This window comes from Leopardus geoffroyi, chromosome B2 (genome assembly GCF_018350155.1).
Source record: "Leopardus geoffroyi isolate Oge1 chromosome B2, O.geoffroyi_Oge1_pat1.0, whole genome shotgun sequence".
NCBI lineage: Eukaryota > Metazoa > Chordata > Mammalia > Carnivora > Felidae > Leopardus > Leopardus geoffroyi.
In genome coordinates, this window is record NC_059332.1 from 67,892,915 (window position 1) to 67,909,399 (window position 16,485).

At 46.7% G+C, this 16,485-nt stretch overlaps 1 protein-coding gene across 9 annotated transcripts in view; it reads right to left on the reverse strand.

The window, feature by feature from the left end:
• COL12A1 (collagen type XII alpha 1 chain) overlaps positions 1-6,323 on the reverse strand; it is a 123,808-nt gene extending 117,485 nt beyond the window's left edge. For 6 of the 9 annotated variants that reach the window (XM_045498794.1, XM_045498796.1, XM_045498790.1 and 3 more), the window contains exons 1-2: positions 6,207-6,323; positions 3,047-3,154 (exon numbers count right to left, since the gene is read on the reverse strand). In XM_045498794.1, coding sequence (XP_045354750.1) covers positions 3,047-3,119 — 73 coding nt within the window. In that variant the 5' untranslated portion in view covers positions 3,120-3,154; positions 6,207-6,323. Of the gene's footprint in view, positions 1-3,046; positions 3,155-5,216; positions 5,337-6,206 lie in introns of all 9 variants that reach the window. The other 3 variants (XM_045498795.1, XM_045498789.1, XM_045498792.1) reach the window with 1 other exon arrangement.
• Positions 6,324-16,485: the final 10,162 nt, after the last annotated feature.

Consider the following 16,485-nt stretch of genomic DNA (forward strand, 5'->3'; position numbering starts at 1 on the left):
TACTCCTCATAAATTATAAATATAAATCAAACTTACTAAAATTAAAACACTGTGTTTCACAAGATGTGTTCATCTTGAATTCTAGATTAATGAGAAAGGTGTCTAATTCTCATTAACCTTTAAATGTGAAATGTTAAATTTTCTAAATGGCAATTAATATACCGTATGATACATGAACCAAAAATGATTCATACATTATAGGTCATACAGAACACTGGCCACTATAAAAAAAAAAAAAAAAGGAGATGCAAAAAGTATGTGCCAAAACTTTTTAATTAATATGAAAAAGAGCACTGTTTTCAACGTACACAAAATTAAGTAAGTAGAAATTGGTTGAAAAATAGTATGACTACGACAGTTCAAGTATGAGTTGTAAAAGGGAAAGAAAAGCAATTATGGGCATTTCATAACTAAGACTAAAATGACAAAGCAGGAAACGGGGAGGTCAGTTGAAATTTTGAAACGTGCCCCAATATTTCCAAGAAATTCTCTTTCCAGCCATCATTCCCAGAAGGGTCTTGGCCACAACTTCTGTTAGCTCTTCACAGGCTCGATGGGACCACTTAGTTGGTAGTTAGCACCAAGCTGTGCTGTCCAACACAGGAGCCGTGTGCGTCCAGCCACATGTGGCTATCAAGCACTTGAAACATGCCCAGTTCAAAATGAAATGCGCTGCAAGTGTAAAATGCACACCCAATTTCAAAAACTTAGCACAAAATTGTAAAATATCTCACTAATAATCTTTAAATTGATTACATGTTAAAGTGATAATTGTGTGGATATATTAAGTTAAATATACTATAAGAAGTAGTTTCTCATGTTTCTTTTTCCTATTTTAGTGTGACAACCAGAAACTTTAAGTTACACATGTGGCTTGCATATGTGGCTTATAATATATTTCTATCTGACAGTACCAAATTAGAGAATAAGGCACAAAAAATGAATCCCATTAAAATATAATTACTAAATGCTGACCTAAGGAGTTGGGAGACAAGAAAGACACAGCTTAAGAAAGCAAAAGAAAGAGCTGCACCAAATTGAAAAGATAAAATGTGAGAAATATGGAAATCATCAGTAATGTAGATAGTAAAATGTTCTCCCTTTTGTTGTTGAGTACAGTTGACACACAATGTTAAAATGTTCTTTTTAACTGCACTTTGCTAACCAGCCATTATCCAATGAGAATTGATTTTTTCCACTTACATCATTTCCAACTTAATTCTTTTCCTAAAAATTCTCAAATCTTTCTGATTTTCAAATAACTATTTTCTTAATGAGCAATAAATAGGCCACTTGAGTGAATTATCTAAAAATATCTTTAGTAGGGCTTCCAGAAGTTCCTCAAATAAAATTCCTTCCTAACAACGACATAGAAAGGAACATTAAAGGCAACCTCATCCGCGTATTACTTCACAGAAGCCACTCTGAAAAGCCTCTACATTGCCACAGCATCAGTTAGATAAGAAGAACAGCACGTTTCTGTCACTTTTCTAAGCAGGCCATCCATTTTGGAGCCTCTTTGTTTTCCTTAATCTTAATTTTTTTATACCTGCAGTCCTGAAGTCGAAAACCAAACACAATAGAAAGTTATTGAAAATATCAGTGTTGTCGGGGCGCCTGGGTGGCGCAGTCGGTTAAGCGTCCGACTTCAGCCAGGTCACGATCTCGCAGTCCGCGAGTTCGAGCCCCGCGTCGGGCTCTGGGCTGATGGCTCAGAGCCTGGAGCCTGTTTCCGATTCTGTGTCTCCCTCTCTCTCTGCCCCTCCCCCGTTCATGCTCTGTCTCTCTCTGTCCCAAAAATAAATAAACGTTAAAAAAAAAATTTAAAAAAAAGAAAATATCAGTGTTGTCAAGAAACAGCTCTACTTTCCCACAACCTCTAAAAAAGCACAACCCACTCTCAAACCCCCACAGCTGCCCCCATGCATGTCTTTTCTCCCTTAACCCCATCAGGGGGCATTTTTTATTGAAAAAAAAAAAAAAGATGTCTGTTATGGTATTACCCGATTTATCTTGCAGAGCAATAACTCTAGTTTGTCAGGTCTTGAATCATACTTGAGGGAACACAGAAGCTCTCATTGGGTTAATATAGAGAAATAACTTTTTCAATAAATACTGAGAAATTAGGGCATCAAGGGCACACACCAAAAAAGAATAAACTGAGGTTGAAATAAGCAAAGGTCCTTCATTTTCCACAAAGCAGGGCCACACGGAGCTGTTGTGACAGACCTTGGGGCCACGACACCCATCTCCCAGCCCCTGACAGACTCTGCTCAGGTCTGATGCTAGAGGGAAGAAGGGAGGGACCGAAGCTGGGCTCCTCTGGCTCCCACTTGCTTCCTGGGTTGGAAACCTTGGCACAGATCCAAGCTAACTGCGCGGGGCTGGGCCTGAGCCACGTTCCTCCCGAAAACCAAACAGGGACAGCAGTCACCCTGTGCCACGCCAACACATCCTGGGTCCGGATCTCGGCTTGCCACCCATCCCCTAGGCGGTGTGTGGCTGCCACCTCACTTTGCCTGCACCGTCAGCCTAACGACTGCGCTCCCCACAAAACACACAGAGACGCAGAGCCGGCACTGTTGGAGTCTTTTATTTCATGCTGTCACCGAGGTCGCAGCCCGGAGCCAGGTGGTAAACAGCCACGCGAGTAAGCGTGCCCGCGCTCCGGGGCTCCTGGGTACCACCAGGAGTCATCCTGTTCGTAGAGCTGGGTGCAGCTGTCGCCCCCTCCCGGACGGCCGGTCCTCTCGGAAGGCAGCACTGTAGGTGGCAGTGTGGACAGCACACCGCAGGGACAAGCGCAAGGAGACCACACAGCACTGTACAGAATGGATTAAACAGAATACGAAAGAGCTGGACCTGAGAGCCAGAAAATGGACAGACCTCAGGAGAAGGGGGCGTTTCTTTTAGAGGAGAGAAACCCCCGGAGAAAACACGAAGTATAGAAAAAACAGAGCAAGCAATAGTGGCAAGATTGATTTGTTTTTTTCCTTTCTAGAATTCTGCATTGTCACTGACAGAAGGGGGAGGAAGAGCAGTTTACCTTCTGCCTCAATGGAAGACAGCAGCAGGGCCGCGCCCAGGGCGGCAAGCGCTGGGGGAAGCCTGGTCCGCATGCTCGGCCTCCGAGCTCACAGCCGCATGAAGGGATCTGCGGGAGGAAGCAGTGACCGTATCAGAACCGGGTCCGGGCAGGCCCAGAACCAGGTTAGAACTGGAGCCTGGACCTGGGCCAGGACCCGACCAGATCTGCCTTAATAACCGCAGGGCCCAGCCTCGAATATAATGGGCCTATTGTGGAGCAGTGTAAGTCAAGTTCATCTACTGCAGTTTAATCATGGCACTAAGAGGGATTTCAAGTTTAAAGAGGGTCCTGTTTTCCTGGAGGTTGGTCCTGCTTAGCATCCCCGGGTGACGGCCTTACCAGGCCCCACATGACTTCATCCTGCCTTGGTGATGGCTAATTCAGAGGTCATTTTATCCCTGACTCAACTAAATGTCTCTTCCAGCTGGGGATTTTATTTGGCCTGCAGCTTTTTCCTAGCTGCTGAACTCTTTAGGTAACTGTACTTTAGTGGTCTCAAGGTAATTTGGAAAAGTATAGTAAACCTCTTTTACTCTCTTTTTTTCTTCATTTTGTTCTGCCTACCAATATGCAGCTCTTTAAGGTCTGAAATGGATTATACAGAAATATGTAAGGCCCAACTGAAACCTGACCCTACTGCTAGCTGTGTTCTCTTCACATCTGATAAATCCTTTACCCAAAATGAGGAGATAACAATTCTAAGATATATAATTTTAAAAAACAGGCAATAGAAGAGACAAAACACTCTCATCTGTTTTCCCAAGAGATTTTTAATAAAAATTCCCAATAATAATTAATATTTTCATTTAACTGTCCACTTAATCCAGAAGATTACGAGAATATATCCTCCACAGGAGAATACATTCTATTCTGATTTTTCCTGATTCTGTAACTAGGTTATTAATTTCTTAAACACAAAGAGTCTTATTCATCTTTCGTGATTCCCAGCACATAGTAGGTGCTTAACTATGTTAGCAGAAGGGAATCTTCTAAAATATTCTAAGGTCCAATCCACAGACAAAAGCTACTAGCAATGAGCTGAATTGGGAAGTTGCCAGAGGCAAGACATAAAAAGAGAGTTGACTGGGAAGTACATAAGTTATTGTAAGGCAACAGGCAAGGCTGCTTGAGAAACGAAGTCCTGCTTGGGAATCCAAAAATGAGCCAAAGGTCAAGCCCTCTTTGAGAAAAGAAACTGACAAGCTCCAACCATGCCCTTCCAAATTATTGGCACAATGTATTAGGGCATCTTTCCTCGGCCTGAGTGTAAATTGCGTTTTAAATGTCTGATGAGCAGGCGTGCCAAATTGCCCAGAGCTCCTTTTTATGAGGCCAAGATTAAAATGTTGGCGCTGCTCAGAAGATTCAAGGACTCCAGCAATTTCTTTCTCCCTAATTAACAGCTGTTTGACATTTCTAACCCTCTTCAACCATCAGTGAAAAGCAGGAGGTGAGGCTAGCCCATTGTTCCCATCAGCTGGCCTTAACTTTGCTACAATAATTTCCAATTCAGTTGGCAGTCGTGCTCGCGAAGAGTTAAAGGCTGACTGACAATCCAACCATCAAAAAGCTGCGTTCAGACTTTTTTTTTTTAATTCCTGAACTCTTCACACACACACACAAAAAAACCGGAGAAGTGGAAGCGCTTTTGTCTGGGTCGAGAGCGCCACCTATTGGCTGCCTGACTCAGCGGCAAGAATGAATCACTTCGCGTCGGGATATCGGAACGTACAGTCAGTTCTACCAGCCCGCCAGGCATTCCGTCCATACGTGTAAAAAGAAGTTTTCTCTCCTTTTAGCCAAAACATTTACGTGAACGCTAAGGTCGGTGCTTCATTGAGCGTTCTCAGACATAAATGTCTGAAAGCGGCCGCCCCTACGCGTCCGCAAGGATTCCCTCACTTCACCCTCATGAATGAAAATGAGTCAGTTGCGGAGGAGCGGGTGCGGGGAGAGGGGAGGGGGAGGGGGAGGGGGTAGGTCTTAAGAAACTGGTCTCCTTCCACCCACTGCCCCCCTCCCACCCTCCTGGAAAAGACCAATTCTTTAACTCCTGAGTGCAGTTAAAAAAGAAAATTACACCTCCCCTCACCCACGGGGTTCCTCCAGATCCGTGCGCGTCACCTACCTCCTCTTTGACCCACTGCGACCTTGACATTAGTTAGCCAAGGGCGAGTTTAGCGCTCCTTTCCTTTCTTGCTCCATCCTTCCCCAGTACTCCTGCATACTTTAGGTTACGTAGTCCACGCTGCGGCGGGAGGGGGACAGAAAGGGGGTCCTGGAACGCCCCGAAAGGGTCACCCGAAGGTGCCTAAGGACCCTCGATTTGGGGTACCTCTTTTGCTCCCCGTCTTCGCGTCTCCGCTCCACAAATTAACCCGGCGCCCCACGCTCTCTGATCTTTATACACTATCTAGGATTTGCGATGGAAACTACTTCGAAGGTTCTACGGACCCCTCGACCAAGGCACTCGGGAAGAGGTCGGGAAGGGCGAGCTTTCTCGAGAAGTTGAGGAAGTCGGCCAAGGCTGCGTCTCCTAGAGCCGGATTAACCCACCATCATCGCAGATGCTTTGAAAAGCCGAGGAGCCAAAACACTCGACGAGGAATCTGTCTCAAGATGCCACACACGCCCGCGCAGCTTCGACGAGCTGCAGAGCACTCAGCCGGCCCGCCAAAGAATTCCGCGCCGTGCGTCACTAAAATACCTTCCCAGCGCCGCGGCTGCACCACCGCACCCCGGGAAAGCTCCGACCAAGAGGCAACGAGAGGCCGGTGGCCCCAGAACCTGGGCCGCCCTTCCTGGAAGTCGACAGCATCTATAGATGAAATCCCTCTACGAGCAGAAACGCGGAACAGGGTGCTTCACGCACACACGGCCGCCCTGCATCAACTCGTAGGAAAAGCTACAACTCTTTGTCCCGCAAAGATAAAATGAATCACAGAACCCCAGGACACCCGGCAAATCCCAGGCACTGCTCCACTCTGACCAGTCCAAACGGTTCTCGCGCGCGGTCCCTAGGGACTTAGGGCAGCGCAAGGAACGGGCTAGAAACAAGGTTCCCTAGTTATCTTTGTGAGGGACGGGGTAAGGGGAAAGGGCTAGAAGACGGACTAACCTGGGGCGGTGGTGTCAGAGGTAGCGGCGGCGACAGCGGCTTCCCGGCGTCGTAGAAGGCTGCGCTCGGCGTGACCCTCCGCACGCCCAGGCAATTGGCGCCGCGCTCCAGGAGCACCTGGCGGCTGCCGGGAGGCGGGCAGCGGCAAGGCCACCAAGGTTGTGAAGTGTTGGAGTGTCCCGGCGGGAGCCGCAGGACGGGCGGAGACTGCCCGGGACCGCAGCTGCCCGCGCGCGGACGCGTCTGCGACGGCTCGCCTTGGTCGAGTGGGAAGAGGCTCCGCGCCGCGGGCTACTTAATAGAGGGCTGTTCCCGGCTCTCAGTTTACTCGGTTACGAAACGCCTGAGAAGGTGGACGGCTGCCACGGGGTGATGTATGCTCCTCCGGCGGTGAAGGAGGTCTACTTTTGGGAACGTGTGCATACTTCCAGCATTCCTTCGGCGTGAGGTGGCGATCCCCGTAGTAGCAATGCCCCGCCGGGAAAGCGGGGGGGGGGGGGGAATGCGGGGGGGGGGGGGGAAGAGGGAGGAAGCGGGGAGGGGGACAGCCGCAGCCGGGTTCCCTGCCAAGGGAAGCCGCGCACTCTTCTGCTTGGGGCGGGCTGGAGAGCTCGGGTTTCCCTATCCTTGCGATTTTCTTTAATGAATTTATTTTCCTAAATTAAGAACAATGGGAGGGAGGGAAGCGACTCTTAGTTTCAGAACTGCAAGAATGTGTGACCGACCCCACCCCACCCTAGTCCCATCCCCCATCATCACCACCTACACTTCCCTCCCCCTCCGTCCTGGGTGCACTTAAAACCGATTTACAGGGTTTCCATTAACTAACTGTCTGTGCACGCGGCGCGCCTTCTGTCTTTTTCAATCTCTGAGCGGCCGATTGGAAACCCGGACAGCCGCCCTCGCGGGGCTCAGCGACGGGATGGCTTTCCCAGTCCTGTCTTACTTCGCTAATGCTTCGGGACGGAACTAAGAGGCTTAATTTGAGCCAAGAGAGAGGGCAAGGGACGCAATGAAACCTTGGGGTCCTCAGCACAAGAAGCCGCTAGGGAACAAGTTGCAATCACGTTGGAAATTTGGCATCCGGACCACAGCATAACCTGGCCCCCAGCGGAGGCTTTGGACCAGAAACTCTGCCTTCCAACCCCGCGGGGTCGAGACGAATGAAAGTAAATTTCCCCCAACTACCAAAGAGATGGACGCCAAATGAAAGCTGACATTCTGCCAGCATCTTCCCCTTTTTACCGCCCCCTCCCCCCAATCAGCTCCACCCCCTTGGCCTAGAGCAGGAAGCCCGGCACTCAGGGTTGCCAAATTGTACTAGATGCACGGGAGGAAGCGCGGGGCTCTAACACTGTAGCATCAGAAAAACGCTCCAGGAGAGGTTCAGATTACACACGTCTGTGCCCTGGTCACAAGCTCTGCACTCTTGGCCTTTTGAAGCCCGGAGGTTAACCCTGCAAGGGTGAGCACCCCGGATGGGGGAGGGGGCCCGGAGGGGAACGCGGGAGCTATGCCCCTGGAATTGACCGCCAGCAATAGTAAAAGGGGAGGTCTTGTCGCCAATGTAAACCTCTCTTCCCTATTTGACTGACGTTTGCAAATCTGGCCTTCCCTCCAACAGGCGTGATATCCTCTGAACTTGCCTTTAGAATGACAAGAACTTGCAGAGCGCCCCCCTCCATTCCGCCCCACTCACAGCTGCCTCCAGCTAAAGCCAGAGGAAGCCAGAGAGAAGGTTGGAGGGAAAGAATGGAGAAAAATGGGAATCTCCACCTCTGCACATTCTCTGAGTACACACGGCCCACTCCAAGTCCCGCCGGGCAGCTGTCACAAAGAGCCCACACACGCGCGCAGTGCCCAGGCGTTTTCCCCCTTCAAACTCTCACAACCCGGGTGTCCGGCACAAACCCCTAGGGCAGAAGCGCGTCCTGGACGTGAGTGACCCGACGTGCACTACGCGGAACGGGGTCATCAGCTGAGTACCAGTGAGCTCTTATATCCAGCCGGTGGAGAGCGGTCCTTCGCTCGCTGGCCAGCCCTCTACCCGCACCCTCACTCAAATTCCTTCTTACAGACACAAGTGGGCTGGTGGCAGACACAAGGACAGAGCCAAGAGGCAGATAAGTCCCGGCAGCCGCAGGCCGGTCATCCAGTAGCGCTGCGCTGCTCGCAGCGGACACCCTGGCCCGCACAGGGACTTAGAACCGCCAGGGACGCCCCTTGGGAAACCGACACCCACTGTCTAGAAAAGGAAAGCTGCCGCCTCGCTGGCCAGCCAAGGCTGGCTGGGATTTGCATTTCGCTCAGGTGTGTGTGTGTGTGTGTGTGTGTGTGTGTATGTGTGTGTGTGTAGGCGCGCTTTTCTTTCTTTATGTACTTTTTGTTGTTTTTAATTTGTGATGGCAAAGTTGTACACCGGGGAGCAGTGTAACTCTGGTTTTACTAATTTTATTTTTTTAATTGTTATTTAAATGTTAGTTAAATACAGTGCAATATTGGTTTCAAGAGTAGAATTCAGTGATTCATCATTTACATACAACACCCAGGGCTCATCCCAACAAGGGTCCTCCTTAATACCCATCACCCATCTAGCCCACCCCTCACCCACCTCCCTCCATCAGCCCTCAGTTTGTTCTCTATTATTAAGAGTCTCTTATGGTTTGTTTCTCTCTCTTAAAAGAGTTCTTCCCAGTTGATTTGGCTCAGAGCTGCAAATGCAGAGTTGAACAGTCAGTCAGTCACCTGCTGGGGAGCCAAGGGCTGCCTTTTCCAGAGGCGGGAGCACGCCCCCCTCCCCCACCGCAAAAGCACTCACATTGCACTGCTCTCCAACCCAAAGTGACATCCTGGGGACCCCTGTGGCCATCCTCTCTTGCTTAAGGCATTCTCATTAACAGACTTAGATTTAATGCATTTGAAAATAGTTACTGCAAAGGTCTGTCAGTAACAAACCACTGGCCGCAAACACCCTTGGTCCCTCAGAAAAAAGAATCTCTACAAAATTCTTCCTTGAGAGGAAAAAGAAGGAAGGAACACTGGTTCGGGGAGTACACAGACATACATCCATAAGCTAATCCAAAAACACCCATTTTCACGAGACAGGAGTGCAACTCAAGGTTATGCAAAGAGGCACCGCCGGAGGGACTTCAAGCAAGACACCTGCACGGTTTGGCCTCTGGGGGCCCTTCTGCAAGCTAGATTCCCAGTATGGTAAGGGGACAAATCGGTTAAAACAAAAACAAAAACAAAAACAAAAACGTGTAAACCCTCTTCCAATCTGCCCCCTTTTGCAGAGCGTCCAGTTCTTGATGCCCTTGGAATCCATTAATGTTTGCAACAAATTGACATTTATCTAGTGAGGCAGAGATGGTTCAATTTATTCACTTTAGATGCTTTGTGTGTCTTTTATTCCTCAGGTTATACCCTGGGCTCACCCTTCCTCACTCTGTCATCTGCTCACCCACCTCTTCTCCCTTCGACTCCTGGGCTCCCGGAGGTTCCAGAGCTTCAGATTCCTTGTCCGACAGCGCGATCTAGCGGTGAGCATGAGCACTGGCGTCGGAGGTCAAAGTTCCAGAATGGAGAGCCAGAAGTTGAGTTGCAGGTGAGTTTTTGAAAAATGTGTCATTCGTCCATCTGATTCCCAGGAATGTCTGAGAGGCGACAACCTGGGAGAACAAGTGAGGAGGTGACATAAACTCTCTTTGTGTCCATTAACTAACCGCCTATAGAAATTCTTGCCCCAAGGCTGCTGCAAGGTTCTGGTCAGGGATAAACTTAAAATGTGTGAATTTCAGGAAGGAGTTCAGATTACAGGGTCGTCCCTAATTTATAAACAGGCAAAAGCAGCCTCCTCATTGATTTTCTTGGCGTTAACCTAACCAGCACTCCTGCTACAGGTGAAGGTGTTTCCACTGCAAGTTCTTGCTGATGTACCTCTAGGGGAAGGAAAGAGAAACCCAGGCTGAATGTGCACAGTTGGTCCAGTTCTTGGGGCTGTGTGTGGGCTGTACCCAGAGTGGACTTCAAGGGTCTTGGGAGAAGAAGCCCTTTGAGATAAGAGTGTGGAGAGAGGAGGTAGTATTCTGCCTACACTGATTCTCAGAGGCAGAGAGGCATTATATCTGAACAGTCAAGAAGTCACATCAAAAAAAGTGTGTCTGAATCCTCTCCTTTAGAACCCTGTGCACGAAGTCAAAATACAGTTGATGAGCACCTTCCATGTGTCTGCACAGTGACAAGCTCAGAGCAGTGGATACAAAGACAATTCAGATGAGGCCTTGCCCTCAAAACTCTGTCAAGGAACACCCAGGACACCTGAAGGGATTTCACTGGCCCACTTACATCTCTTAAGAGATTATGGCTTCAAAATGTTTTAAAATTAAAAATGAGAAGCAGTAAGCAACTACCCTCTCTGTACTAGCAAAGCTAAAGAATCCAGGGACCAAAGACATCCCTACAGGAAGGGAGAAGGGATGTATTGTGTTCCTGCCTTCTAGACTTCTTCATAAAGAACTATTCCAGAGAGGTCGCCAGGCTTGTGCGCACCTCATCCAGACCTCTCACTTGCCCTGAAACGATCTCTCCCTTTCGGCGTGTGAGCAGCTGTGGAGCAGAAAACAGTAATTGCATCACATTTATCCTCCCACCCAAGGTGGCAAGTTCAACTTCTTGTGACCTCAAAAAATGTGGTTGCCTGGGGCGCCTGGGTGGCGCAGTCGGTTAAGCGTCCGACTTCAGCCAGGTCATGATCTCGCGGTCCGGGAGTTCGAGCCCCGCGTCAGGCTCTGGGCTGATGGCTCGGAGCCTGGAGCCTGTTTCCGATTCTGTGTCTCCCTCTCTCTCTGCCCCTCCCCCGTTCATGCTCTGTCTCTCTCTGTCCCAAAAAAAAATAAATAAATAAACGTTGAAAAAAAAAAATTAAAAAAAAAAAATGTGGTTGCCTGGAAGGCTATGAAGCTTAAAACAAAAAAATTGCATGCAAATACAATATCTTCCTAGGATGAACCATTCAGATTTGATAAAAGTCAAATGCTGATGGGAGTCGATTATTCAGTTAGCTCTGACCTCCTTGAGCAACTATGAAAGATAAAAGGAAATACATTCACTTAAGAGTTAAGAAAGCAGCCCTTTGTGACTTCATTTCTATAAGATTCAATACTGTTTCAGTCATCCTTACCACCTCGGGACTCAGAATCTATTTATTTGGTAACTATCAAAGTAGCAGCAGGTCCAGAATTCCTAATCAGAACACCACTCTGTGTGTGGACAGTTGGTAAGTGTATACTGACATAAATTTGAAGGTTGCTGGAAAATGTGAAAAGTCATTAGAAACTCATTTTTCAGGATTTGGTCATGGCCTTCAAACTGATTACGTAGTACACTGAAATGCAGTAGTGATGAAATCATAGTCAGAAGAGGTTTTATTGGTCCCAGTTGGAGGTCCTGTGTAGGATAAGTGTAACCAGACCAAGGTTTCATTTGATAAAGCATTTTTATACACTTACTACTTCATTCAGCTACATTTAAGAAGCACAGATACCCAGGTATTCAAGGCAGACGGAATTCCAGACTTTGAAATGTTCCTAAATCCAATATGGAGTGGAATGCGCCCTCTGGTGGAAAAGAGGGAAAGGATGGCCATTATGTGAGTAGACTCCTTTAATCGTTTTGATCTGGATCATTCATTCAGCAAACATTCATGATGTTCACTAGAAACTGTGAGGAATTTTTTTAAAAAAGCAGATCAAAAGAGGTCCTGTCCATAAAAAGCATAAATGTAGTAACAAAGACCAAAGTCAAAAGACTCAAGAGAAGTCTGGAGACAGTGTATAATTGGAAACTGAAGGACCAGTATAAAAAAATAATTGGGGGGGGGGGGGGGGGAAATCATGATATACAGAAACAAGACAAAAGACATTGCAGGAAGCAATCAATTCAACCCACGATTCAGAACATTCTGCATAAAAAAAGCAATTTCTCCACAAACTGGTTTCTCCATAAATCAGTCTCTCCAAAACCCCATGACAAGAAAAAAGGGGGGAAAGAGTAGATTGTTATGAAAAAATATTTAAGAGCCATAGCAACCAAATAATAACAATAACAATAATAGTTGTCAAGAACTATTTTAGGATCTGAAATTGTATCCTACTTGCAAGCTAACAAGTTAACATACTACAGATTCACAGGATGCTGGCAGAACACACGAGGAACCAGAGACAAAGGACTGTGTTACTGACAGCAATACCAGTAGCCAGAGTATCATTATTTGCCCTGGTTCTCCAGGCCCCAGTTCCCACGGGGTAATGCGAAGAAGGCCCAGTGACCCTTGCAAACACAGTGGGTTGCACTGAGGGAACTGAACTGAGCTTGGGGAGCCCATGTCTTTTCTAAGGGCAGTCAGCCTGCCTGACTTTTGCCCTGAAAGGAGGCATTATCTTTGTTACACTAGACAGTAAACAAACTTGCCCTTTGCTCTGGAGGGAGAAATTACCTTTGGTTCTTAGGCTGCTAGTATACAAACTCCCTGGAAACAATCCTCTAAAATAAAAGCATTTGGTGCCTCTGCAGAAACAGGAGAGATCCACTGGAGAGGTGTCTCCCAACAATAAGAATTGTTGCAAGTTTGTGCAAGGGAGAAAGCAGTGTATGCTGAAGTGGTCCCTAAAGAATTTCTGGAGGAGGAAGATTTTAAAGGACTAGCAGTTAACATTCCAAGCACAAGATTTGAAATGAGAAGTTGAAAAAAAATAGCAAAGAGACAAGAAATGTCCTGGGCAATAAATAAAGCAGAGTTGTTTCAGCAGAAACTTTGTGAACACGATGGAATAGTATTGGAGTTTGGAAGTAGCTGAGATTCTGGAATTTAATCCTTTAAATATAATCATTACTGAGCAAATAATTGACAGGGCGTATCCCAGTCATTGCGCAAAGCATTTTACATACATCAGTCCATGACATTTAATTCTTGTCTCTATGCTAGAGAGAAGGAATTGAGGCTCAGAGAAGTCAGGTGATTTACCTGTTAATTTTGGAACCCAGATCTGAGCTCAACTTTCTGATACCTAAGCTCATGGTCTTTCTGGTATATTAAAACCACAGAAAAATGATAAAAATCTTGTTGCAAAAAGCCTAATCTGACAATCAGACTCACAGTAACTTGTTAGGAAGACAGCCTACAAGCAAGGAGACGGCGGGGGGGGGGGGGGGGGGGGCGGGGTGCCTGGATGACTCAGTAAGTTAAGTGTCCAACTTCAGCTTAGACCATGATCTCAAGGTCCATGAGTTCAAGCCCCGCTTTGGGCTCTGTGCTGACAGCTCAGAGCCTGAAGCCTGCTTTGGATTCTGTGTCTCTCTCTGTCCCTCCTCCATTTGTGCTTTCTGTCTCTCTCTAAGTAAGTAAATAAACTTTAAAAAATAAATAAAAATAAAGGGAGACGGGGTGAGGGGTGGGCCAGAATCCAGGTAAGAGACTCAGAGGGTCTATCTTGTGGCACTCACAACAGTGGCAGGCAAAGAGGAAAATGACTGGTGTTAGGAAGTCATGATGGGAAAATATCTTACGATGATTGAGCAAAGTCAGATGACTGAATGACATGCCAGGGACACAGAGAAAGAGAGAGAGAGAGAGAGAGAATCCCAAGCAGGCTCTGAGCTGTCAGTGCAGAGCCCAATGCAGGGCTCGATCTCACGAACCGAACTGCGAGATCATGACCTGAGACGAAATCAAGAATTGGTCACTTAAAGATTGGAGCCACCCAGATGCCCCTCTATACAGATTTTTTAAGAGAAAGAGATGTATCCTTCCTCCCCATCTCCCCCCCCCCAGAATTTTGCAAAGTGTGAAAAACTACTGAAGAGGTCACATTTGCACTGTGTGGCAGGCAGTTATTCAAAGGGAAAAGGATGGCATTGTTGTTCCTTGGCTCTCCTGAAAGCTTGGTCATGGGTGGCTGAATACATAACACTGCATGTGATACAAAAAGCATCTGGGAAATGCTTAAACAATTTTCTCCATCCTCCCCCTGTCTGTGCTGCCTGGGTGCTGGACTCATCAGGCTGAAAGTACATTAAATCCTCACTCAGTGTTTAAATTCAGAAAATCATTTCAAACTTTCACACATGGTCTAGTTTTTTTTTTTTTTAAGTGTAGTTTTATTTATTGAATGGCTTCTTTTCTTAGATTTTTGGTTTTTTCCTGGTAGCAATAGCTTTGAACAAAACCACTAACTGCCCCCAAAATAAAAGCTTCTGTTCTCTGATGTCAGGAACACTTAAGGCCATGCTCACCACACAAGTGTAAGAAACCAAGTATTGAGGTTATGTTTTTATTAACACTCTTTTGAAATGAAGTCTTGTGCCTTCACTATTTTTATTATTACCTATGAAAATGAAGTTGAAATGTCTGGTCTTGCATTTTCTAGCAGTGCCTGATGCTCATTCCCATTTCTACACTGGAACTAAGGTGAGGATTGCAGCAAATAAATAATGGGCTTTCACAATATGGCCATTGTCTGGGCTCTGTGATTGGCTCAGTGATATTCCTCCCACTTCTGTCCTACTGGAAAGCCACCATGTGCCTTGAGGTGACCTAAGCTTAGTAGACCTAAGCTAATGGGACTCAAGCCTACCTGCACAAAATAATCACTCAGGGAGCCTGGAAAACTTCTCTACTGATGTCTGAGCACCACCCTTAGACCAGTTATATCTGTTCTCCATGGCAAGCCTGGGCATCTCTACATTTTTGAAGCTACCTTGATAATTCTGATGGTCTGTGAGGGTTGACCCGTGCTTATCTAAGCCAAGCCCCCTTTGCTATTCATGAAGTCTGTGCCGAGAAAAGCCGAGAACCCACCTGCCACCTGGAGGGCTAAGGGGAGCCATCTAGAACTGGCAGGTCAGGAGGACCAATCACCTGGAGAGCTGGTCCCCAAATCAGTGTGTTCCAAGGGAGTGTTTAAATTTGGGTTCGGTGTTGCCAGCCAGTTGTTAGAAAATTATTTTGAGGAAACCCCTAAACTGAAGAAAGGTTGATTGGCCAGGGTCAGAGAGCTGGCAGTGGGGCAGCCAGACTCAGACCCGCCCGCACCTGCTTCCCAGGCTTCCACCGCCCCCACTCCCATGTTACACCTGGAAGGAGTCTGTTCATTGTTGTCATTGTCTTTAAAGTTTCAGTCAGAAAAAACATGGTCAAATTTCATTGCCAAAGGACACTCAAGATGCTATTTCTTGTTCTTACTAATGTTGACATTAAAATATATATCCAAAGATGAGGACAGAATTTGCTTTTATTTCTTCTAATGTAAATACTGTAATTTTTTTTTATTGTATGTACTTTCAGTAGATGAGTGGAATACTTTTTTTAAAAGATTTATTTATTTATGACAGAGAGAGAGAAAGCATAAGCAGGGGAGGGACAGTGAGAGAGAGACAGAGGATCTGAAGCAGGCTCCATGCATGGAGGAGTGCTGACAGCAGTGAGCTCAATGTGGGGCTCAAACTCATGAACCATGAGATCATGACCTGAGCCAAAGTTGGACACTCAACCAACTGAGTCACCCAGATGCCCCATGAACACTTTTAGAGATAGAAATGAGATTATATGGTAGCCTCATCTATCTAATGATGATAGAAATTATCACAGAATGATAATAGAACTCTGATGTTTCTATTATTATGGAAGAAAGAGAGAAAAGGAAATGGGGGACAACTAGCTGACTCTATGACCAAAAGGGATCTTAGAAATCATGTAACCCACTGCATCATTTCACATTTACAAAACCTGAGAACCAGAGCAGTTCAGGAGCTTGCTCAATAGTATATTTCTATCATTGGTGCCAGGACTAGAACCCAGGTGCCAACTGCTTAGATTGGTCTTCTTGCCATTATTCTGGGTACCGTATTCTTGAGCATGTCATTAATTTAGCAAAACATGTTGGGACTCATTGCCTCACTACCTCAAGAATGGGGTTGGACTAGAGCAGTGGAAGCTTGCTGCCTGTCACAACATACCTGCATCTTAAATCTTTTAAAGTTAAAGCAAAACAAAGTTGCCACAAATAGGTAGTGATATACGCATCTAGATGTGCCTGGCCCACCCAGCACTTACCAGTACAGCTGACAGAGCTGCTAATAAGGAGACCAGATGTCTGGGAGCAGTTGCCATGTGTTCTGAGTGAAGGTGGAAGGACAGACCCAGCACAGCAGACTTGTGTCCTACAACAGGCAGTGATTGCTTCCTTCCTGAGACCATCTTTGGGAATCCATAAGAACAGTG